The sequence below is a fragment of the Propithecus coquereli genome, unplaced genomic scaffold (genome assembly GCF_000956105.1).
Source record: "Propithecus coquereli isolate 6110/MARCELLA unplaced genomic scaffold, Pcoq_1.0 Scaffold44, whole genome shotgun sequence".
NCBI lineage: Eukaryota > Metazoa > Chordata > Mammalia > Primates > Indriidae > Propithecus > Propithecus coquereli.
The window spans coordinates 12,041,145-12,066,535 of NW_012150174.1; the positions used below are offsets into that span (position 1 = coordinate 12,041,145).

At 46.0% G+C, this 25,391-nt stretch overlaps 1 protein-coding gene across 5 annotated transcripts in view; it reads right to left on the minus strand.

Annotated features, from left to right (window-relative positions):
- Positions 1-25,391, minus strand: part of PPFIBP2 (PTPRF interacting protein, binding protein 2 (liprin beta 2)) — a 109,670-nt gene that overhangs the window by 7,997 nt on the left and 76,282 nt on the right. For all 5 annotated transcript variants that reach the window (XM_012654399.1, XM_012654401.1, XM_012654402.1 and 2 more), the window contains 12 exons: positions 23,334-23,445; positions 20,529-20,590; positions 19,559-19,634; positions 18,376-18,479; positions 16,464-16,531; positions 14,873-14,930; positions 13,921-13,962; positions 9,397-9,532; positions 7,656-7,797; positions 6,994-7,122; positions 521-671; positions 154-265 (listed from right to left, as the gene is read on the minus strand). In XM_012654399.1, the coding sequence (XP_012509853.1) occupies positions 154-265; positions 521-671; positions 6,994-7,122; positions 7,656-7,797; positions 9,397-9,532; positions 13,921-13,962; positions 14,873-14,930; positions 16,464-16,531; positions 18,376-18,479; positions 19,559-19,634; positions 20,529-20,590; positions 23,334-23,445 (1,192 nt within the window). The remainder of the gene's footprint in view (positions 1-153; positions 266-520; positions 672-6,993; positions 7,123-7,655; positions 7,798-9,396; positions 9,533-13,920; positions 13,963-14,872; positions 14,931-16,463; positions 16,532-18,375; positions 18,480-19,558; positions 19,635-20,528; positions 20,591-23,333; positions 23,446-25,391) is intronic.

Consider the following 25,391-nt stretch of genomic DNA (forward strand, 5'->3'; position numbering starts at 1 on the left):
TCCAGTTTCATTCCCCAAAGGATTTAGTAACCCTCTGCCTTGTCTCCTTTTATAAGGAGATAGCTGCCTTTGAGGCACACATTTAATAGGGAGATTCTTTCTACCCTTCGTTACTGCAAGAAACATACTTAATCCATATATGCCTGTTCTTACGTGTCACCCAAATGTGGTCTAGCAGTGCAGACTTCTCCTCTTGCTTGGTGTTGATGGCTTTCACTGCTAAAACCAGCTTCTTCCTGTGAAGAGGGTGCTTAATTCCTAGCTCCTGAAATTAAAAGATGAAGACTAGATGTGAAATTCTGGCAGGCGACTTGGCCCTCAGGACATGATGTCTGGGTGGAGATGCTCTGAGGGTGTGGCAATGGATCTCTGCACAGTGCCCTAGGATGTCCCACAGCTACAGAGGGGATCTCAGCCTCCTCTGTCCATCCTCCTGTATGTGTGGGAGGGGTAGGGGATCCTGTCCTCCCCATGCATTGGTCTGGGGAGAAACTGGAGCCTCCCCAAGCTCAGCCCTTACCTTTTCCATGTCCTGAGGAGTAGCTGTCAATAATGTGTGGCCGGAAGACACCCACTGCCTGGCAAAGATCACGTACTGAGCCAGGCCAAAGTCCTCCAGCCACGTACACACACGCTCGGTGCTCCACTGGGCAAAGGGGGCATTAGCGTCACTGGGAAGCAGGAAAACAGCATGTTTCTGTTAGTGGGAGAGCCTGAGGTTCTGATACTTCTTATAAAGAAGGAACTTTTTTCTTTTTTCTAGAGATGGGGTCTCACTATGTTGCCCAGGCTAAGCTTCAACTCCTGGGCTCAAGGGATCCTCACACCTCAGCCTCCAGAATAGCTGGGAGTATCAGCATGCACTACCACACCTGGCTCAGGGACTATCTTTTTAATAAGCAACCTTGATCGTGGGATTTAGTTGAAACAAATTCCACTACTACATATTCATGTGATGTAGACTCAGGAGTTTTCTTGATAGCACACAGTCTGAATTTCAAATCTCCAGCTACTTAGAGCATGGGGTAGTCGGTATGATCCTCCTGAGACCATGTGTACACATCACAGGTCCACATACACGCATGTACATGCCATAAGCCCAGAACGGTGGCCACATTAGGATGACAACCTACAAATGATTCATCTTTTCAATAAGATTCAACACTCTGATTTTTAGGAAAATGCTTAGAATATTAGGAAAAGAGGGTCAGCTAACACTAAAAGAAAAAAAAAAAAAAACCAAAACACCAAACCAAAAAAACCCTATCCCTCCAATCAACAGCTAATACCTTATTTATTAATGAAACACTAGGGGTATTCACATTCAAGTCAATAAAAACACAGTATGTTTTTATCAGGACTAATAACACTGGTCTGAGAGTTGTAGCCAGCATAAGGAGAGATTAAATAAGAACAAGAATATAGCTATTAGAAAGGTAGAAATAAAAGCAAGCCATTTTTTTTTCAGATGGTAGGACTGCCCACCTAGAAAACCCAAGAGAGCTCAGTTAGGTGGCTACTTATAAAATCCACACACATATATACATATGTAATCTGTATGTTACATAAAAAAATCAACAATTTTCTACATACCATCAATGTATACATACTAATGCTTTTGTTAAAACAATTAAAAAAATCCCACTCACAGCAACTAAAATTATAAAAGGTATAGGAATTGCTCTAACAGGGGACACGTGGACCCTGTGTGACTACGTGTGGGGACTGAGGGGAGGGGAAGGTGGTGACTACAACACTCTACAGAGCAAGATAAAAAAAAAGACATGAATAATAAATGAAGAGCTAGATCATGTTCCCAGACAGGATGACTGGGTTTTATAAAGCTATCAATTCTTAAGGACATCAATTTTTCATTTAAAGTGTGAATATAATGGCACATTAAAAATCCCAATAGAGTCTTTAGGGAAGGGAGATTTGACTGAGCAACTTTATATTCATTTTTAAAAATAAATGAGGACTAATAGAATGTAGAAGACTAGATAGTCATAAATATTCCTTCTAGGAAAGTACCCCTAAACACACTGGATTTAAAAAAAATTTTTTTTTGCATGCCTGGTAGAGCTTAAAGTGAGGGAATTCCTTAATGGGCCAGAATGACAAGGAAATGCTATTCTAGAACAAATGCTAGATATGATGTGTGCCTTGGGGTAGGTACTGATCACTCATAGTCTGGGTTTTAATGGGTCCTGAATAGGTACAGATCCAGGTTTTAGGAGGCCTGGAACTTACAAAATTTGGGATGCTCCTTTAAGAAAATTAAAAAATTTGAATATAAAATTAGAAACTGAGTATTTATTTAGAATGAGAAAACAAATTACAAGAAATGAAAAATTTAGCCAAAATGAAAAACATCACAAAATCCACAAAATTTAATATTTTTGTTAATTAACGTCTCGATATACCTCTGCAGTACTTTACCCTCATATTTTGGGTACATATTTCTTTGATTGCTTCTTCATATGGCCACAGCTCTGTAATATTTGAGTCAGTCTTCTGGCATGACTGATCAATATTTTTTATGATAATAGTTAAAAAAAAGTTTCAGCTTCACAATTTATAATTGGTATTGTCATGTGCATTCTTAGAATCCTTTAATTTAAATTTAGAAAAACCTATCAAGTGTCTTTTATACGTGAGTGGTGAAACCACCGAGCATTCAAGTTTTTAACGCTGTGGCTAATCTCAAACTTAATCTTAAACAAATGAATTGACTATTCATTAACTAGTGTGTTATTTATGTCCTTGTGATGGTAGCATGAGTTTTACATTATGTTTGTTGATGTCAGTATATCACGTAAGATCAGCCAGAAATTTCACTATTTTTCCAATGTGTTTTGTATGATTCACTTTACATGAACAACAATCTAGGACCCTAGTCACTACTTCTGTCTGAAATTTATCTCCTGCTCTTAGCAAATTGCTACTTTTTGTATGATCTGGAGGTTTTTTTGTTTATAATTTGTTTCTTAATGTGAGAATAATTTCTCTCAATTTCAATGCTCATTTTATCACTTTTGTTTTACTATTATTTTATTAGGTTTTTCTTTCTTTCATTTCCTTGCTTCCGGAAATTGGGAAAAAACAAATAGTCTCGTACATGAGAGGGACATTTTCAGTTCTAAAAGGGAAATAAGTGTTTCCCTTTCAAATTACAATCTCGAGATTGTAATTTGAAAGCCTCTGTCCTGTACCCCTTTTCAAAACAACCTGGAGCTCTGGTCCTCATCTTCAGCAGTCTCCCCATTCCTTGTTTTGTGGCTTCTCTCCTCCCTCCCAACTCGTGCTGTCCCACAGCATCAGTCCCAGCTCGCACCTGACTCAGCCTCTCTTAGTGCCAGGGTCTCCCCTCAGCCAGGGCCATGGCGAACACGCTAAGAAATAATTTACAGATGACAGATGGTACCTTTCACATACTGCCAAACCATTTGTTTTACTGACACATCCCAAAATATCTTTCCAAATTGCAGTTAAAATTATGTATCTGAGATTTATCAAATATGCCATTCCCACTGAGGGGGACTACACATGGCCTATTTATAACTGTATACACTTCACTAGTGAGTACGCAGTGCTGGGCAAACTGGCCCAATGGAAAGCAGAAGTAATCCTGGAAGCCATTAGTACACTAGGACAACTAGTTAACTAAGCCTAACTAAACTAAATATGAAGTGACTGCAAACCATACACAGAGTCCATTAAACCCAAACTGCATGGAACCCAAATCAACTTGCCCTAGCCAGTCCCTGAAAATCCCCACAGCTACTGCAACATCATCTGATATAAGGAAAAGTGTAGACCAAGGGAAAGTTGGAGTAAAGAGTTAGCAGTCTTAAAACTTATTGTGTTTAAAATACCTTAATTATGCAAAATTTCCAAAACAGTCGGCCCCTCAGCACACTGACTGGATCCCAAATAAGGGCCTTCGAATCTTAAGCTTTCTTACATTTGCAATAAATCTGTCTCTGACCATGAATGTGGGGAAAAGGTAATAAAATGGGGCCCTAGACAGGGAAGCAGTCTGATTGGAGACCCCTTATAAAGCTGGAGTTCCAAAGAGTAATCCACTTAGTGTATCTGTATTGGCTCAGAAAATCCTCCACAAAGATGGAACCCAGCTATGGCTCTAGAATCTGCTTGCCTTAAACATTACACTTTACTGCTGCCTTTTCCCTCAAAAACAAAACAACAACAATAAACTCACATACTAAAATAAATCCCCAAATACATTATTCAAACACGGTTTTAAAAAGCCATGGAAAAAATTTAAAATAAAGAAATCACAAAGGAAAAGTTGATGAACCTCATACATAAACACAAAAATTCCGTATATCAAAATATCATAAACAAAAGTGAAATTCTGCCACAAACTTAAAAATACATTTTCACAATTATTAGACATGGCTTAATGTCTTAATGTAGAGAGAACTGGTAGAAATCTATAAGAAAGACATTACTAATTAAATAAAAATGGGCAAAAAATTGCAGATAATTCACAAAAGAATTAAAATGAAAACCACAAAAACTAAATTACCAATAAAAGTATAATTTTTTGGAAGTCTATAAAAGTAGAGAAATTTAAAAAAAGAAAAATTTAAATACTTAATGCTGACAAGGATGTGGTTGTATAATAGGTACTCTCTGTACAGCAGTACTGATTGGAATACAAATCAGTGAAACCTTTCCTGGAGGAAAAAAGACAATAAAATTTGTTCTTCCACAATCACAGAGAGAGCTCCTATAAAATGTTATTGAATATTATATTTAAAAAAACCAGTTGTTTCATTGGGAAAAAAGGAATTGGGGCTGGAGGCTTTCAGTAACAAAGTACTTTTCCTACAAGAATATTAGTGACAATAATTTTTTTTTAAGGCTATACCTAATTATCTATAAACTATTAACACCAGAGTACATTAACATATAATTATATCAAATTTCTGCTTAAGAGTAATAAAGGTTTTTCTTTTCCACCAGAAAATCCATTACCACAAGCACTATTATGCTAAACATAACCATCTCATCAGGATCTCTTCATTTCTATTCTCTTTATCATCCACTGTTATGGTTAACAAAGCACAAAACATTCAAACAAAGCAGCCCTGTGGCCGAACTGCAGTTTTTTCCTTTGGCAAAGAAAGTTTCTGACACTGGTTATCCCATCCCCTAAAGTGACTGGGGGAATGCAAAGGGCTTCCTAACAATGCAGTCCTGGGTTAGGAGCAATGCCTAAGGGTCCTAGACCTTACGCCCTGATCCAGTGATTTCCCTTCTAGAATCAATCTTTAAAGAAAGAGCCAAAATTAGAACAAAGATGAATCATTCAAGCTTATGGTAACTTTATTTTTTCAGCTCAGAAAAAAGAAACAACAGTAATGTCTACATTAAGAAAATTGCTAAGTAAATTCAATTATCTAATTACAAAACATATACTAGGTAATCTTTCTTTGGCTTACTTTCTAATGGCTCTGAATTGGTTGCTAACTTCTCAGACCCTTTGATTCTCTGGCCTTTGAAAGCTAATGGTCTATAGGTCCTCCGGTTTCTTTTCAAGGCACCTGAAGTATAATACAGGTCTGGGCATACCCATCCGAGTGTAAGTGGATCTGGAAAGGTCCTGTGTCTCATACACCAGGAGGACCAGGCAAAGTGTAGAAACCTGAGGTTGGCAAGCCAGGGAAGGCAAATATCACATACACATGCGAAATAAGCTAAGATTCCCTTCCACAGCGGATGCAAGTCTGTGAACAACATGATGCGTTTAGGGAAATGCTCTTCTCCTTTAATTGAAATCTACACTGTATTATTTCTGAGAGCTGATATTCGAGTTGTGCCCTTCTTATTCAGTAATTACCTTTACTTTGCACCACTGTATGGCAGTCTCAAGGGATCTAAACTCAAGAGAGTAAAACCGCACTTTTCACCTTTTGGTTAGATTTAAAATGTCACCATCCACTCCTGGGGAAGGCCCCCAGAAGCACTGACCTTGGCCGAGCAACTCAGACCCTGGGAGATATTCTGCTGGAGACGACGTACTATAGAGACTGCTTCGCGGGGGAGACGATCTAGAAGGGGGTGTCCCCGGGACACAGAAGTAAAGACTCACCTGTGCTGGTTTGAGGGGAGACACTCTTTCTCAGAGCAGGGAAACCGGAGGAAAGAGGATAAAGCTAATAACTGGAGGGTGTCCACCAGGGACACCTCTGGAGACATTTAATGGTTTTTATGTGTTTTTTTATTAGGGTGCAATAAGAACAGCCATATGAAATTTCCCGTTTTGATTCTAGTGCCCTCCCTTAGGTTAATGCCCTTCAATAAAGTTTGGTAGAATGGGATTATGGCAGATGTGGCCGGCTCCACCGGCGCCCATCTGCAGGGTCTGTGTGGAAGGTGGGGGCTGACCCAGAAGCAGGTAAGAGACGATGCTCTCTTTCCCAAATATACTAGAGGATGTCGACCCTTGAATGGCAGGCAGCTGAGGCAGTAGCTCACGTAATCCTCGTAAGAACTTTAATAAAATACTTGTTTTTGACCTCCACCTTACAAATGAGGAAATACAGGCACAGAGAGGTTATATAACTTGGCTTGGAGCTCACAGCTAGAAAGCGGTAAAGCAGAGATTGCAACCCAGGTCTGGGATTCTAGAACCTGTGCTCTTAATGGCTGCACCAGGGCTTCTCAATCCAGTGTGCAAAGGCACTGCTGAGAACAGGTTATGCGTGTGCAAAGTTGTTGAGGCGCTCAGGGAGGTGGGCCCAGCCACCTCCTGCTGCAGGGAGCATCATGCCTTCACCTCGGCATACTTGTAAGCACAACCGATGTCTATGCATGTCAAACAGGCAAGTTGAGAAGCTCTGCACTAAGGAAGGGTCTCTGCCTTCCACCTCCAGAGGCTCTGGGACAACCAGCACCCCTCTCACTCCACCCTCACCAGGATTTCACAAGCTCTTTGTAGATGGACTGGTAAGGGGACCTTACCTTTTCTGTCCCTTGGAATCTCTGGTCCTAGACAGTCTTGGCCCCGCGGTGGCCCGGAGCCCACCTCGTCGAAACTCTGCCATCCCTGGCACATCAGTGTTGAAGTTTCCTGACTGAGTTCTTCGGATTCTGCATGGAGAGGAATCCATGGAGACTATCAGGGGACAGTCTGAAAGCCTGGAGCCAGCGCTCCTGCTCCTTTGCAAGGCCGTGCAGGCCAGCCCTGGGACTCTGGGCGGCACCGACTCCCAGTACCTCCTTGGAGATCCAGGATCACAACCTGAGACAGCTCCTCAGCCAGACTCGAGGCTCAATTCCGCTCCTGCCTCTGGGGTTTGGGCCACACCCCATGGGGGTCAAAGTGAAGCTGGATGAGTGTAAGCCGCAGGACACATGCTCAGAGGGTGTGGGATAGGTGGTTGTTTAGAATGAATGACACGTGAGGCAACTGGCTATATTTAATGGGTGCCTTTCACATTTCCCCTCCTCTCAGCCCTGAAAAGTAATTCAGATTTTGTTTGTTTGTTCTCTCTAAACACGACTGCCCTGCTTTTACTGCTGTTCCAACATCTAATGGACTGGGAGCTTATGCAGACTCTTCAACCAGTCAAGAAGAAAATTAATTCCAAGCAATATGATTATGATCATTACCACCAACTTACTTTCCCCAGAACTTCTTGATGCCTTTGGGACTCCGTTTACCATCTGGTGTCAGAGGAGACTGGGGACTTGATTCGGTGCCAGATGACGTGGATGAAAGGTCATTTGCCATGGCAGTGTCATCCCAACCACTTTCTGTGTCTCCTGAGGTTGGGAGAATGAGATGATGTGTGAATGAGAGTAACAGATGTGATCTCTGGGACCCTCTCCCCCAACCTGGGCCATCCCTCGGTGAGAGTCCAGAAGAATCTGCCCAGCTCTGCCTTCAGGGCAGAAATCCTCGGCAAGACCCAAGAGACTAGTAGGGACTCGGGCACACTTTGGGCTTTCTCTGAGAAATTAGTGAGCTCAACATTTCAAATCCAGGTGAATTAATGTCTTTAAATTCTAAGGATGTGGGATCCAAGTACTCGCAGATTATCTGGACAAGAAGCTCGCTCTCTTTTCTCGAAGGGAGATGCAGGAATGCAGGCAGGACGGGGAGGCATCAGGGCAGGGAAACAAAGGCATTCTCACTCCCCACCTCACCTGGAATGGGTACAGTACCTAATACGGGGGCACTGACACTCCGGCCACGATCTCCAGCCAACCAAGAAGCAGAGAAGCCACAGGAGGAAACAAGAGAGGCCAAAGTCCAGCCCAACAGAGTTATAGGGGAGCAAAGAAATAAACAAAAGGATGTCATCGAGCAAGAGAGAAAAACTCAAACAGAAAGAAAAATAATCCCATGTATTAATAGCAGGATGGGGTGAGTGGCTACAGACTGAGAGGAGGTCTCGAGCGAGGGGACCAAATGCTCCTGGTGCCACTTTCTGGCAGACTGGGTATGCACACTTAAGAGAAGGAGGGAGAGCAGCAGAGTCCAAATACACCAGGCCATGTCCCACGTGGGCACCGGGGCTCACTAGGCTCATGCTAGAATGATCCAAAGCTGCTCTGAGTCCAGCCTGAGTGTCACTAGGACACACTCACATAAGGGCTGATCTAGAGTTCCTGCAGCCGAGGGCAGAACTGGCCTTTATGAAGCCAACACATGGGCTGGCTCAGGGAACAGCTGGGGCTGAGGAGTCAGGGGTAGGGAGAGCTCTGCCAGGACCAGAACATTCCCTGCTGGGCCCCATTGACTATGCCACCACTGTTGGGGAAGGATGGCCTATTTTGAATAAAAAGCAGCAAAGGCCTCTGTGGTTTCAGGTCCTAATCACCAAAAGGATCCCTATAGACAGACATCCCTGCCCACTGGCCACTGACCCCATTTGCCTAAGGAAGTGCTCTCACCTGGAGAGCCCACACTATCCTCCTACTGGTTAGGGAGGCTGCAGAGAAGAAGGCAGAGACAGGAGAGGGAAGATCAAGACGAGAGAGGAAGGAAGAGTGAGAGATAGGATGGGGGAAGGGGGTGTCTGAGAAGGAGGGGAAGGGATGATGGGAAGGACAGGAAGGGATTCGTGAGAGGAGAAAGAGAAGAAGGGAGATGAGGCTGGGTAACTGCAGCTGGAAAGAAGTGGGGGGCATACGTAGCCTGGTTTGCTGGGACTCTGAAGTGCTGACCTTAGGAAACAGCTTGCCTAGGCCTAAAGGAATCTCTAGAAATGGGACCGCCCAGGGTACAACTTGTCCCAGCCACCTACGCCCACCATTCTCCAACTGTGGATTGCGGTGGTGGGTGCAGGGATCTGTGCAATCATTGGAAGTGCCAAGCATGCTGCTCAGAGGCCACCAGCCCAGGGTATGGACACTCACTCAGCCTCTGCAGGCTGCTCCCTGTGGTGTCAGGCAGGCAGGCGGTGGGAGATCTGGCAGCCTCTCCATTGGGCGTGGCTCCTGAAAGCTTCCCAGGTAATGTGGGGTATTTGTGCTCCACCAGGAAAGGGCCAGCCTATTGGAAGGGGAGAGAAGAGAGTTTAGTCTCAGACTCAAACCCAGTTAGGAAACCCCTGGATATAGGAACAATTCTCTATCCTCCGAGAGCCATTTTTCACTTAGGTTGACTCAAAGACCCCTCAAAGGTCATTTAGCCTAGACCAGGTAAGGGGATCAGAGATCCCGAGAAAGGAAGAAACTTTCCCAAGGCCACACAGTAACATAGGTACAGAATCTAGCCCAAATCCAGGGCTGATTGCAACTGCCTCTAACCCACAAGTGGGGGTGACTTGCAAAGGGGGCCTTTGCTATTCGGCCTATTGCTCAGAGGCTCAACGATGTAACAGCTGCGATTTACTCTTTGAGCTCTCTAAATATACAAGCTGAATTCTAATAAAAGCTACCCAATGCTTTAGCACATTCATTCATATCCGTGTATGTGTGTGTGTGTATGTATACTGTGTGTGTGTGTGTGTGTGTGTGTGTGTGTGTGTGTATGAAATAACAATCCTGCAAGAGAGAAGACTGAGGTCAGTTTGGTGTGGGCTTCTCCGTTTTCCCCAGACTTGCTTCCCTGTGGTCAGCAGAGAGGCAGTTTTGCTCATTAGGACCCTTACTCCGACCAGGCAAGGGCTTGACCAAGTACACAAACTATATGGACCTTGCCTGAGAGAATGCTACACTACAGCAGGGGGATTACTGCTTACATTTGGAAAAAACCTATATTGTGATAACAGTTACTTGAAAAACATCATGTTAAGGCAAAGCAAGAAGACACACGCACATTTGGGAGCGATGACAACAGGAAATGGACCAGAGGGCTACGCGCCAGCAGACTGCCCTTAGGAACTTGGGATCACAGGCTCTGTGTTGGGCCCCGGCCATGGAAAGGTCCCAAAGAAACAAGTTGATTAAAAGAGAAGAAGAATAGCACTTACTTGGTCAAGAAGCATACTATGGCCCCTAAATCTACAAACCTGAGGGAAACACAGTGAAACCCACTGTGAGAGTGAGAATAAAAGAAACGAGAAACTGAAGCAATGTCACTGAAAGAATCAACTGTGGATCACTTGATTGGACTCAGAAGAAATGGGACACAAAAGACAAAACAGATTTCAAACTGGCAAGTCAGAACAGCAACGGGAGACTGCCATGACTCAGCTTTTGAAGTTCCATTTAGCTAAAAGCCAAGTGTCTGGTACATTTCTGAATTCGGTTCGCTTACAAATGCATGTCCTAGAAATTGTTTGAAATTCAATTCATTCATTCAACACTGCATATAACCCTCTAGAAATAAGCTCAGAAAATAGAGAGATGGGAAGAGGAAAATAAACTCTTAAAGAATTCTGAAAGAAGTGGCCAGTGAAGTAGTGAAGTAGAAGTAATTAGAGATAAAGACCAAGAGATTTTCACATCTGTGATGGCCCATGAAGTAGAGATTAGACATGATCAAAAGTGATTAAGATTGGCCAGGCACAGTGGCTCAGGTCTGTAATCCTAGCACTCTGGCAGGCTGAGGCAGGAGGATCACTTGAACTCAGGAGTCCGAGACCAGCCTGAGCAAGAGTGAGACCCTGTCTCTTCTAAAAATAGAAAAATTAGCCAGGCATGGTGGCATATGCCTATAGTCCCAGCTCCCTGGGAGGCTGAGGCAGGAGGATTGCTTGAGTTCAGGAGTCTGAGGTTGCAGTAAGCTGTGATGATGCCACTGCACTCTAGCTGGGGTGACTGACAGAGTGAGACTCTATCTCAAAGAAAAAAAAAGGAGAAAGAAAAAAAGACCAACAGCTTCCAAATGCCAAATGCTAATTCATGCACTGGCTGCTTCATAATCACCTGGGTACTTGTAAAACAACATAAATTCCCACCTTCCCTCAGCTCCATAAATCAGCCCCTTTGGAAGTGCACCCCAGGAGTCTGTATTTTTAACAAGCATCTCAGATTATTCTGATGGAGTCACACCCAGGAACCACTGGCTGTGGGAAGACAGTGTTCAAAAAGTTTAGAGAACTAAAAGGAATGACTCCAAGCTCCACATTATACAGGAAATATGGCAGGGGGAAGGGCTCTCCAAAGCAGGTCTCTGGCTGCATCCTCACACATGCTCACCCAAAGCAGGGCAGACCCTCATGGGCCATTCAGGGAGCTCCCTGAGGAGCTGAGATGCAGAGAACACAGACCTAACCCAAGGATGGGATTCAAAAAGCGGCCCAGACTGGTAAAAAAGACAACAAAAGGAGCTGAGAGCCATGGAAAGGGCTCTCTGAGCTCTGCTGAGGCCAAGAATAAAAGCTGGGAAGGAAGGACTCACCGCTGGAGAAGGCAGTGCAGTGTCAAGACATGACACAGAGGAAACAGTGTGCTCAACGCCAGTTCTGTTTCTTCTGCCTCCAGCAAGTAACCCTGGCTGTGGGGGAAGGAAGCCCCAGGCAAGGGAGCAGTGCAGGCCGAATACCCAGCTGCTTCCCATCAGAACTGAGAGGCAGCACACCAGAGTGGAAAGGACCCAGGGTTTGAGTCAGACTGATTCAGGCAAAGCTCTTTCTCTTTCACCTCTTAGAACCTCTGTTTTATCATTTCCAAATGGGGAATGACAATTCCTGCCTCAGGTTTGCCATGAAATAACATAAGCTCAAGGCCCAGCACACAGTGGACAGCAGATAAACAGAAGCACAGGAATATCCCATGCCCAGGACCTAGAGGGACAGCAATCTAGAAGAACAGTCCCTGCATCAAGGCAGGCACAGGTCAGACTACCGGTAGAGTATCACACTCACGTCTGGTCCAGGGCACACCTTAAAGAATACATTGAGAAACTAGTGCTGATACTAAGGAGACTGAATAGGAGCTTTAAAGGCTTGTGATCCACCCTCACGTTCAGCGGAGAACAGAGCACTCCGAGAGGGGATGAGGGACTTAAATTCTAGAGCTGTCAGGAGTAGGGGAGATTGACTTTTTCCATGGGCTCCACAGGGAGAGCCAGGATCAGTGGATACACATTCTTGGGAAGCTCTGATACACAGAGCTAGAAAAGAATACAGGGGTATCTTACATTGTAATGAACCCCCAGTCACAGAAAGCAAGGGCCAGGCAGCAAGGTTGGAGGGTGCTGCTGAGAGACTATTGTACCTGTGGAACAGTCCTGGGGAGCACAGTGGGGTATGTGGGTGTGAGGAGAGGGGTGGCCAGGTGGAACTAATTGAGTCTGCAGAAGATTGTGATTATGGTCAAAGAAGAATCATCTTTTAATCTAGAACATTTCCTCTTTATAAACAGTCCCATGTCACTCGTATTTCTTGGTAATCAAGCCAGTGCCTTAAAGCCTGAGCCTGTGTGCTAGCTGTGCTTCCAAAGGAGCAGGTGATCACTTACAGATGTGCTTGAGAAACACCTGTGAATGATCTCCGTGAGGCTAAGGAGGGACCGGGACTGCTAAGTGAAAGATGCAACACAGCAGCCTCCACAGGAAGCCTTTCAACTTACCAAGGGACCACACAAGCCCTGGGCCAAGGGACTGTGTGTCCAGAGCACCTGGGCAGGGGAGCAGGCAGAAGACCTTTGCTGCACAGTTCAGATGGCCCAAGGAATGGCTGTCCAACGAAGCACCCACTGCTACTAATACGGAAGTGCAGAGAATCCCTTTACATAGATGCGGAGGTGCAGAAAGATCTTCCTCTTACTCATAGATGGATGGGCAGAGAAGCCCCATTCTAACACATCGACATGAAAATATATAACGACACTCTCAGGCAGAAGTCAGCAAGCAATGAGGCCCAACATCTCATACGGACATAGAGGCAGGACACGGAGGAGGGAAATGCCATTGGCCTTACATTTCCCATCTAATGTTATAAATGGTGGTTGGGTGTGGCTGAAATCATGCTAATTATACAAATCTTCAGTTCATCATGTGCTCAACATTTGTGTATCGACCTAGAAACTTAATCCTCTTCCACAACGGGCTTCCTTGGAGAAAATCAGTTCTAATGGGATTTTTATAGCATGACTTGTTCATTAAAGGGGGACTGAGTGTATTCCTGTGATATTTTAACCACAACCTATCAGCACAGAAACTGTAAGAGCTGCCACACGCTTGTGTGCTGAGACCATACATACCCCTTCCCAATGATTAAATCTAGATTGCTTTGTTAAGGATTAATTCTCTGAGCCTATAAAGTGGAGGTAATAATAATAAATCCTACCCCACAGATAATGGTGGTGAAAACACATTATATAGCTGGATGCACATAAAAATAAAATGGGGTAGGAAGTTCTGTCTTTCCTCTTGTCCTCTTGCCCCTTATGGCTAACATATTTTAAGGTTACAAAAGCTATGACTTGCTAAATTAAAACGCTAGCAAACTGCAACCACAAATAGGTAATAGGGGCATGAAGTTAATGTACCTTGGGTTCTGCAACCGGGGAGAGCTGGTTCCCGTTGACACACTGTGGAGCAGCAAGAGGATTTCAATTATGTGGAGAGAAAGAAACCTGTGTTATTCACAAACACAGGACCCCCTGCCTACTTCTACCTGAAAGGCTCATCCCCTTCCTTCCTCACTTCCATGTCAGGTAATTACCATCCATGGCAGGAAACACAGGTCCCTGTCCAACTCCGTGGACAGATGTCCTGAGCAGCTGCCGGCAATATGACCAGGGCAGTGAGAGCCCCATGACCGTGGGAGCAAAGCCACTGAATGAGGCCATGGTTCCTGCTGACTCCAGCCTTCATGGCTTCTCCACTGTCACACCAGGGAGCTGGCCCATCGCTGGAGACCCAGGCATGGTATGCAGCATGGGCTCATTGCGGGCTCTCATCAGGGCAGGATGCCTGTCTCTAAAGACTAAGCTCCAGAGCCTGTGACCCTCCCCTGCAGCACGGGGTCCACCCACACGATCAAGGGCCAGCCCATACAAGCAGCCACAAAGCCCTCCTCATATCTTCCGAGACTCTTACAACAGCTCCCCTCCAATAACCTAAATTATCCCTCATCTTACTGGGATCACCTCCTTTATCCACATTACTCCCTCATTCAAAATCTCTATGATGCCCCCAAGTGCCCTGGGGCTACAGTGCCGGTATTCAGGATCTTCTCTGGCTTGACCTGACTCATGGCTCTGAACTTACCGCCTCTTGCTCTGCACCATTTCCCAAAACCTTCCTGTGTCCACCAGACTTTGCCCAGCTCAACATCTTCTCTTAGCAACTCCGGGCAGCATTTCCTGACTTGTCTTTTTTCTAGGATGCCTTGGACCACACCTAACTGGTTTTCTCAAAATGTTCATGTAACTCCTGCCTCCCTAAAAATTTTACAAAGTAACTCAGTAATCTTTAAGGATAGATTGATGGGCTGACCTTATCCACAGATTGACTTCTCAAGTCTTCCAGACTACAGGAGAGTTTTTTCTGAGCTCTGGAAGAACACAAAACAAAGTGAACAAAGGAACAGTTACTGGAGAATGAGGTACGTAATATCACTCAGAGGACATTTCAAATGCTTAACCAGTAGTCTATCTTGGACTTAGGGTCACAGCTGAGGAAAAAGTCACCCTCTCATAACAGACACTGCATATAAAATGAGATGGGCCCACCTTCTGGATGGCCTGGTCTGACAAGGTGCTGTGAAGGCATGAGGGCATCACTTAAATTCAGAGGAAAAGTCCTTAGCATTGCTCAAAACGCTAGAATACACTCAATTCTGTTGTGCTGATGGGAGGTGACTATAGTGTGGTCATAAAAGATGACCAATATCTACAGAGTCAAAAGAGAGGAAAGGCACTGCCTCTGGGCTTGCCTATGAGTCTAAGAGTGAGCCAGGCAGAGTGAGAGTGGATGAGCACATCGGTCAGCTCCAAAGCACCCCCTTCCGGGATCCCTCCACCCTCTGCTCTGTCTCCACATGCCCTGCACAGTCTGCTCAGAGGAATTTTACTCCCTCTGGGGCTATTTTGCAGAGAAGGGCATGAAATGGGTAAGGAAGAGGCAATGCCACCAGTGCTCACAAGGGTAACCTTGTGCCCAGTCTCCTAGGCAGTCATATTTTCTCAGTTTACATGAATAAGTCAGCATCTTTATGCATGAGTCTCTTGTGACTCTGGGCAGTGTGAGTTCCTTGGTGTTGACATCCCCTGAGTGAACTCATAAACCAAATTTCTTACTCTGCAAAACTAAGGACTGGCCAATTGTCCTCTCTGACATTGCCATTTTTCTCTGGGGCTAAAGGCTCAGGGAAACAATGGCTGTCTGCAAAGTGGGCTCAGAAAGTGAAGGCTGGAGCCAAGGCACCACAGTGGGGAAGCTTCTGCCATGCTCGTGACCATCTTCCCCAGACACCTTAGCTGAAACACAGCTGCTCTTAGCAGTGAAGCCTCCAGAACCCTCTTACATGAGGCCCAATTTGAAAACATGTTCTAAAGTTCAGATGTAGGGAACTATACATCGGTTTGTTTCGGAGGGAACCAGACAGCCAAGTGACCTCAGAAGGAGCCCATTGTAAGTTCATGGTTGTGAAACACACCCAAAGCAATTAGACCAGCTGCCCTGTGAGGAGAAATGGCCCTCCCTAAAAAGCCTGGATTGTCAAAGGGCGAAATCTACCCTGAGAGCAGGAAAGAGGCTGGTGGAAACCACACACATCATGGGATGCCCTCAGCTCTCAGGAGCCACTGAAGGACACATGAGTTGCAGCCACCTCTCCTCTGAGGCTCTCACCCCTGGCCAGGTCTTTTCTCAGTGACAGTGATCCAGACCGTTGACCTGTGGGAAGTGAAGCCCCTCTGCAGCCAGGAGAGAGAGGCCTGGTCGTGACTGTCCTGACAACGGAGAGTGGGTGTGCCCAGGACGTGGTGGCTGTTCTCACCATGCATGGCCAGTCACCATCCACTTCAGGAGCCCCAAGGGAGGCCTGAGAGCACAGTGGCTCTGGGGAAACACTCAGGCCTCTTACCTGGTTTCTAGTGATTTCTGCGGCAATGGAGGTGGCCCCGCTGTGGGGGAGCTACATCTTGGAGGCATCTGCACCAGAAAGAGAAGAGTCACTGTAGGGGACAGTCACTGTTTGGGGACCACCCACCACCTTTTCCTCTTCTTTGGATGGTTCCTTTTAGGCAGTTACATTTCCACCCCTGGGTACAGCCATGGTGGATACATCAGTATGGACGCCTTGCTCTTTCAAGATGCCAAGGGGGTAGGTATATCCACGCATATGGGCCAACCTGCCTCTCCTCCCTGGGCCCAGATCTTAGGTGATGTTCACATCCCAGCAGTACAGTCCTGAGCTTTTGCTGGGTCCCGGGGCTTTTGCTGCTTCTGCTCTTTCTGAGCTTGGTTTTCACCTTTTCCTTTCACTCAGTGAGCCACTGCACACCCTTGCAAAACACTCCTTTTGGCTTAGGTTATCCAGACTCAGATTTTTTTGCTTGCAGTGAGAAAACCCTAATCAATATGGTCACTCAGCAAACATCAGCAACATCTACCACCTGCCAGGCCCTGTGCTGGGTCTAGGGCAAGCACTCCCACATCTCGGAGGCAGACAAGTAAACGAGGATAAAAGAACAATTCAACGTGTCCTTACGCCACCGATACCTATAACATAACATGTGAGTAGAGGGAGCGAGCCCCACCCTCTCCCTGGTGAGAAAGTTAGGAAGGCTTCAGAGGAAAGAACAGCTGAGCTCAATCTCAGGAAATGAGAATGAGCTCAGCAAGAAAGGCAAGAGCATCACAGGTGGAGAAGCAAAGGTGAGCTAATGGTGATGTGGGAAGACACAATCCTATGCCTTGAGTATTGCACTGACTGCAAAGACGGCCTCTCTTCTTTGCAGCCCAGCATCTTCTTGGTCTGCTGCAGGCAGAACCTGGCATTACAGTACAGTTATTAAAAGCCTGGGCTTAGTGGTCAGATAGGCCTCAGTTCGAGGCCAGGTTTTGCCATCTACTTGCAGTGTGACCTAGAGCAAATTGCTTATCTTCTCTGAATCTCAGCTTCATCACAGTAAAATAAGGATCCCAATGGGGTGTCATGAGGAGTCAATGAAGTGAGCCATGTACACCACTCATCACAGTGACCACAAAGAGGTGTCAATTACTGCTATTTTGTAATTGCCAGCAATCTAGGGTGCTTGTCCTGACTCGATAGGTGGGTCACTGCATGATACTTTTGCTCCTCTCTTAATAAAGGGTTGAGCTGGACAAACAAGATCCATTTCAGTTTGATCACCTGGAGTTTCATGAATCCTTTGGGCCTGAGGTTGAAGCCCCTCCTCCACCTGAGGTCTGTATCTATGAGCTTGTTTGCTTATTTGTATCCGGCCTAAGTCTGGAGAGATCCAGACAACAGGACAAGATTTTAAACAGACAAAAAAGAAAGAAGGAAAATCTGTGTGCTAGTTATAGGGACTGAGGGGCTAACTGTGAAGCAGGTAGGAATCGCTTCAGAAGTTGCTGTTATCCCTTTGAATGAGCAAGATACATTCGTTCATTCAGCAAATATTTGTTGAATTCTACTGGGTATCAGGCATTACTGCAGCCCCTGGACAAACAGTGGTAAATAAGACAAACACCACCTTTGGTCTGTGCTTACATTTCAGAAAAGAAAGACAGACATAAACAAGAAACCCAGTTAAAAAGAGAATTCCTATCCTTGAAAGTTCCAGGATCCACCATCCCAACCAGAACACAGGCCGAGCCTCAGTCCTAGGCCCCCATCCTCTCCCTTGGGCTTGAGGGCCGGTCCATTGATTTCATTATTCACCTGTCAAGATGTGTGCCCAACTACTGACTAACTGGATCCTTCCCCAAGCTCAGGGCATGCTCCAAGGACCTGCTAAAACCCTACATTATAGACAGAAACACAGTACCTCTTGTTTAAATAAGTCTTCGGGGCCTTTATTTGTAGTATTCCACTTCCTGAAACTTCCTTCCAGTTCTTCTTCATTGATTGAGAGTGTTCTCTCTGAAGGCCCTGGAATCATTAATGCAAAGGGGTGATCGCTACAGAGTGAATTGCTCAGAAACCTATACTTGTACCACAAAATCCTAATATTTTTCTCCTTCATTAAGAAAGACTAAGAAATATATCAAGAGACTATTAAGAAGGTGATTCAGAAGGTTCCTCAAGCCATCTGAGCAAGGGCTCTCATCAGGGTCACTTCAAGGTCAAAGCTCATTTGCAGAACAGAGGTAAGGCACCCCCTGCCTCCAACCTTCTGACTCCTCAGCCACAGGCAATCAGGCCCCAAGCGTAACTTGACCCAAGATCTCAAGGATTAGAGAAAAGAGGGTTGTGATGTGGTTGGGGGTGAGGAGAGCTGGCAGAGGCCCTGGGCAGCGATCAGTCAGCCACTTCCCAGGGGAGGCTAGGCTTCTTCCTAAGAGGCAGCAGCTCAGCTAGAATCAGGGGTTACTGAATACCCTTCAAAGCAGCCCTCTTTTGTAAAACAGTTGCTTCCTCAGGATCTGTGATGGGAGCCCAGGTGAATGGCATGAACAAAAAGGAGGCAGCCTGGCATATGCCCAACCCTGTCCACGAGAATACAGCCGCTGCCTGCATGTTGCATTCAGTCTGGGCAGCAGATGAGAAACACAGCAGCTCTCCCTGTCCTGTGACTTCCTGTGGCAACTCAGGCATCCAGCGACTCAAAGAAGGCTCCCAGAGGGCGCTCTGAGTCCGCTGGGGAGCTTTAGCTTCTCTAGCAGGTGGACAAGCCCGGATCCCCAGTGAGGGCACTGAGTTGATTTTTGATCCAGGTTTGACTCCACTTGCTGCCTCTAAGGGGTATCCTGGTAAGATGTGCAGGAGGCCCTCCCAGGGTAGGTGACCTGGATAGTTCCTGAAAGTTCTAAGCTGACTGCCATTTGATAAAATTTCTAGAAACCAACAGCTGCCAGTTTTCCACTATCCAGGAAAGTCTAAACAGCTCCGTTCTCCTGGGGGGATCTTCTCCAAAATGGAGGTAAAACATCTGGCAGAACTGCCCCTGGATTTAACACAGTTGATGGAGTATCTTCCAAAGAAAATGGTAAGATCACCCTTGTTCTTACCTTGAGTTGCCATCACAATCTCCTTCACTCTTCGGTACTGGTTTAACAACCCTGTAAGCTCCTCTATGCGACGGTCCTGGCACAGTGAGAGAGTAGTTTTAGATTAACGCCACAACTGGCCTCTCAGATGATTGCATTTTGGGGTCCAGGGTATGTGCAGGGCACAGTGAGAAGAAACCGCATGTGGAATATATGGAATACTCCAAAGGTAAAGCATATCCCGGCCCCATCCCATAGAGCTGGGATTTCAGGGGTCTGCCCCATAGACAACTCATGCAGGCACTCAACTCTACCTGAAGGCTGTGAGTCAACAGTAACTGAGATTCCCTTCACAGGGCTTAAACATTTTAAGCAGCATCAAACTCAGTGTCTTCCTACCCTCCAAAATTACTTAAGTACTTTGAGTCTATTTCCTCATCTGTAAAATGCAGGGTTCTGATCCTTAGAGATGATGTTTATATCAGCTAGGAGCTCTTTATTTATAGAGGTGGCTATTTATGATTATGCTGGAATTAGATATGAAGAATATGAAGAATATATGAAGAATATAAAGAATATGAAGAATATATGAAGAATATAAAGGCAGCAGGGTAAACTGAGGCATCATATGCTGCCCAGTGTCTCTGATGGTTCTATCATCGGGTTGTGCACATGGGAGATTGCTAGGAGTCTCGGCAGGAGCTATGATACTGGCAGTAATCACAGCGGTATGTTCCCCCACACCAGCAGGAACAGGCAATGCTCTCATCTGCCTTTAGGAGATATCATTTAGGCAAAGTTCCCAGGCATCAAGGCAAAAACAGGTGGCTGAGGCCAAGCGTCTAGGAGGCAGAAACCGTTCTCCTGACATATCCCTGTGACAATGGCATGATACACATGGCCCTGTCCAGAATATCAGAGACCAGTAGGGACCAAACAGAGCCAAGGGTGTTGGCAAGGAAAGGACAGGGCTGCCCAGCGACCAGCTTACCTTATCTTCATTGGCAACAAGCAAAGTTTCCATCCCCTTTTTCAGACATTGAATTTCTTGGTCTAAAACAATATAGGTGTAGAAATATTTATATAAATGCAAATACTTATTCCACATGCTAAGATGCTCCTCAAGTGCAAACTTGAAGATTTTTTATGTGAACACGGCTCCTTTATTTCTTTAAAGAGGCCAGGATGGTGTCTAGCATAGAGTCAGTCGCATTAAATATTTGGTAGACTACTAAATGAATGAACCTAGTATTTTGTCTTCTCATTACAGACTTTTTTTTTTTTTTTTAAGACAGAGTCTCACTCTGTTGCCTGGGCTGAAGTTCAGTGGGGCATGATCACAGCTCACTGCAACCTCAAACTCCTGGGCTCAAGCAGTCCTCCTGCCTCAGTGTACTGAGTGTCTGGGACTACAGACATGCATCATCACTCCCAGCTAAATTTTTGTAGAAATGGGGTCTCACTCTTGCTCAAGCTGGTCTTGAACTCCTGGTCTCAAGTGATCCTCCAACCTTGGCCTTCCAGAGTGCTAGGAGTACAAGCGTGAGCCACTGCGCCCGGCCTTCTCTTTATAGACATTTATGGGCAAAATCAAAATGCCATGTACTCAAAGGTGATGCAGAGAAACCCAAAAGTCTTTCACAGCCAATGTCTCCTAAAAACACAGACATTCTAATCCTTTGCCACTCAAGTAGGCATGTGCCTGGGCTGCTGACTGGTTTTGAAGAAAATCATATAGGTGACAGACTTTAGGCAGAGGACTATTTAAAAGAAGGCAGGGAAAAGTCTACAGCTGAATGGAGACTGGGAAATAAAATTATGTGAAAGAGTTGGGTATTTGGCTTAATTTAAAATGGTATCATCAAAATTGACTAACAAATGTTTAGATGCATTGATAAATATATTAACACAAACTCTATGGTTAAGAGAAAACAATCTTATTTCATCATAAACCTACAGAATTGCCCTATAGGCCAAGGAATCTGTCAGTCTGTGGTGGAAAACTCATGGCCTTGTCTCACTTTGGACCCAGCAGGGATTCTCTTAACTTCTTCCCTAACTGTTCAGGAAAGCCAGGTCAAAGGCCAATGCCTAAAGGAGCTGGAGGTCATTTGCCAGATACTCAGAGATCTGGGAATTGGCACATAGCTAGATTTTCCAAAGAAGGATCTATATCCATCCCTAAACTGGTCACTGCAAAGGGAATAGGGCTGTCTATATAAGAAAAGTACAGGAGACAAGGGCATAAAAGTATAGGCATCCCATTTCCTTTGGGGGTGCTTGTTATATCCAACAAGAACAGCAACAGTAGACCTATAGACTTTGTGTAAATAGTCATGGGAATTCATTTTCAGAGTAAAATGGAGAGTGCTTGCTGGTTATCTTAAGCTCCTGGCAGCCAACATCAGCTCTGCAGCTCAGGTTGTAGGGGGGTAAGCTCCAGACAAAGACTGGCAAACCTTGATTCACTCATCTGAACCCAACTTGAGCAGCAAATGACCAAAGGACCAGCTCGAGGAGGTAACCAGGGGTGGGGTGGGATCTAGAAGGCTTGGACTGTGGGGAAGTATGGGGTAGAAAAGGAAGGCTGCCTGGTCTAGAAGTCATGGTGTGGGGCACTCTCTGCCCAGGGTTGGCATCAGAGATAGTCCAGGCTATCCTAGCAGAACTCAGCCTCCATGGGTAGGCCTTGGCAGGTAGGTGACACACCCAGTGGCTTGGGAAGACACCGAGAAAGCCTGGGGGAGGGATGAGCACGTTGGCACTAATTTCCTTCCCAGCCTAAACCGTAGTTGCATGGGCTAAGCAGGGCTGAGGCTGAGATGAGCCTAGGTAGTGGCACCCATCCATGGACTGTATGATCTCCTCCAGCACTTCTCTGCAGCCTAGTGGTGAGTGAGAAGTTGAGGGTGTGGGGTTACTTTCCATACATGGAAAACAGGCGTGGTTATAAAATATGTGTTCATAAGAGCAGCTGAGGATTTACCCTCTATTTTTAATCAGCAATACTTGAATTTCTCAGGGACCATTCACCATCCTTCCCTTATTCAGTAAACATTTCTGAGGATGAGGTGCCTACGATGGGCTGAATACTGTGTTGGGCTCTGAGGATACATTCTTAAACAAGAAAGATATAGTCTCTGCCCCAGAGTGGGGATGACAGTCTATACCATGAGATCTCCCAAAACACAGCACTGGTAAGTTATAAGTGCTATGAAGAAAACAAGAAGGATGTTGAGTTAGAGAACAATAGGGCTGGGGCACCTACTTGAGGTAGGGTGGCTAGAAAGAGTCTGAGAGGTAACATTTGGAATCGCAAGGATGAAAAAGAACTGATTCGCTTCTGTGACCTCAGCGCTTTGTACAAATGTCAGGTAGGTATCCATGAAATGACTGAATAAATTACTAAAGCCTTCCCTTTGGTGATGGCATAGAAACAAGGCCTTTCGATCAAATGAAAGAGCCAGGTATTCCCTACGTTCTCAGTAAAAGCTCCAGAGGCGGCTGCACAGAGCTTCAGTTAACACTGTATATCTGAGAAGCCTTTGGAGCTGAGCCCTCTGGGTAAGGGAGGCTGCCATGGCTATGATTCCATAACGGAGCTGTGCTTTATAGGCATGCGTGTGCACACATACATGTGCATCCACTCACTTGGACATGGTCACACACAAACATGCACGTTAGCATGCCTGCACACACAAGCATACCCACACTCACTCATAGGCACACAGGCCCATTTATAGGAGTGTGCCCAGGGCCCAGGACAACTGCATCCTGTCTCAGTCAAGCCAGTTACCTCTCTCTGCGTGGTCACTGTGGAGAGCTGCTGTCCGGGAGAGCTGGCTGTGCAGACGCTCAATTTCTGCATCTTTCAGGGCCACCTGCTCTTGCAGCTGGGCTACCTCAGCCTGAAAAAGCAACAGAGGATCCCTGTCAGGTCAGAAGGACTGCCAAACCATGATGAAGTGCCTCTACCAGAGTCCAGAGCCCACTGGGCCCCAGCACACGTCAGGAGTAGAGGGGAGCAGCAGGAGGGGCCAGCTGCCCTCCCCACAGGTTGGACCTCTCTAAATGAATTCACTCTTCTAGGCCGTTCTGGCCCCACCTACTCTCTGGCCATCAACCTAATCCTTCCCCTGCACCCTCCAACCTGACCAGGCTGTTTCTCTCCCCTGCTGTGTGGGGCCCAGATGCCACTGAGGCCCAAGGAGCTGGGATAGTGTACAACGGGGGGCTGTCCTCAGTGCACAGCTGAATATCCTTTCCAGACATGGTCTTCCTTCTCCCAAGATACTCACCCAACAGCATTTAGATACACCACTGTGACAGATGCATGTGGCTTTCATCTTTCCACCTCATACAGGAAATACAGTGGAAACCAAATCACTACTGGTAGACAAAGTGTGAGCCAAGTGCTCCCACCCTCAATGCTCTCCCACACTTTGGGCAGTCACTACCTCTGTCCACCCTCCAGGCTCATGTGCACACTCACCCACACAGACATGTGTACAAGCATGCGGCAGTGCTTTAGCAGATACACTTTTGCAAAAAAAAATAAAAAAGCACGTAAACAGCACAGAAGTGCAAACACATTCACATACGCACACAACACAGGCAACTGTCTTGGATGGTTCTCATGTCTCCACTAAGTATAGCAAGTTGAATTTCACACGCAACGCTACGTGTGGGTGTCCATGCTTTCCCATACTCATTAGAAGATCAGAATTGCATAGGTCCCATCCCAAGAGGTACCTTGGCTTTAGAGTCAAACTTGGATGCTCTCATTTCCTAGTTGGGTGACCTTGGGCAAGTAAGTTAACCTTTCTGAGTCTCAGCTCATCTATAAAATGGGAAAAATAGCACCTACTTCATGGGAGTGCAGTGAGGATTGAGTAAGATAATAGTTATAACAACTCAGCCCAATACTTAGTACATTTTAAGTACTCAATAAATGCTACTCCTATTGTTCTTCTCATCTTATTCCTTCCCTTCCGGGTAATCGGCTCAGTTCTCTGAGCATCAGCTAAATAAGAGAGTGGTTTAGAAATGACCCCTGAGCCAGCCAGTGGAACACACAGCAAAGGCTTCTACTCTGGCCACCCACCCCCCATGTGGGGGCCCAATCATGTCCCACATTTGGTCCTCGAGGTTATGATATGGGCTGGCCATTCCCACAGAGGCCCAAGTTAATTTCTAAACAACCCCAAGTAACAAAATGAGCACTGGTCCTCCTGGGGGCTCCTTTGCCAGACAGCCTTGTGTTCAGTTTCACTCCTGACTGAGCACCCACACTTGATGCTTTGTTACATCAAACCTCACTCAATCCTCACCAGAAATCACAGGAGGAAGCAATATCTCTGCAAGTCACTGGGGAGAAAACAGGAGGAGTACAGGATTCGTTGTCAAATCACAGAGCTGCTCAGTGACCGGGCCAGGATGCAAACCCTGACCTGCCAGCTCCAATGCCAGGGCTCCAACCCCACCCACGCCGGCCGGCCTGCTTCTGAGTTAACAGGACAGCTGAGGGCCCCTCTTAAGAGCCCTGGGCTCCCTTCCCCAACATCCCCAAATGGGACAGGGATAAACACGTAAAGGAAAAAGAGGCAACAAAAGGTAGGGTGTCCTTACTCCCAAATTCACCGTGAAGCACTGCCCCTCTGCTCTGGTCTCCACCCACAGAGGCCAGAGAGCCAGGCCCTGCTGTGCCAAACTGCTTGCTGAGAGGTGCAGCCACATGCAGCTTTTCAGAGCTCACTCAGGGCTGACGTGCCCATGGGCTTGATTCAGGTTTGCAGTGGCTTCTGCAAACCTTAGCCTTGGGAGTCTCAACCCAAAGGCCTCTCATTTCTACAAG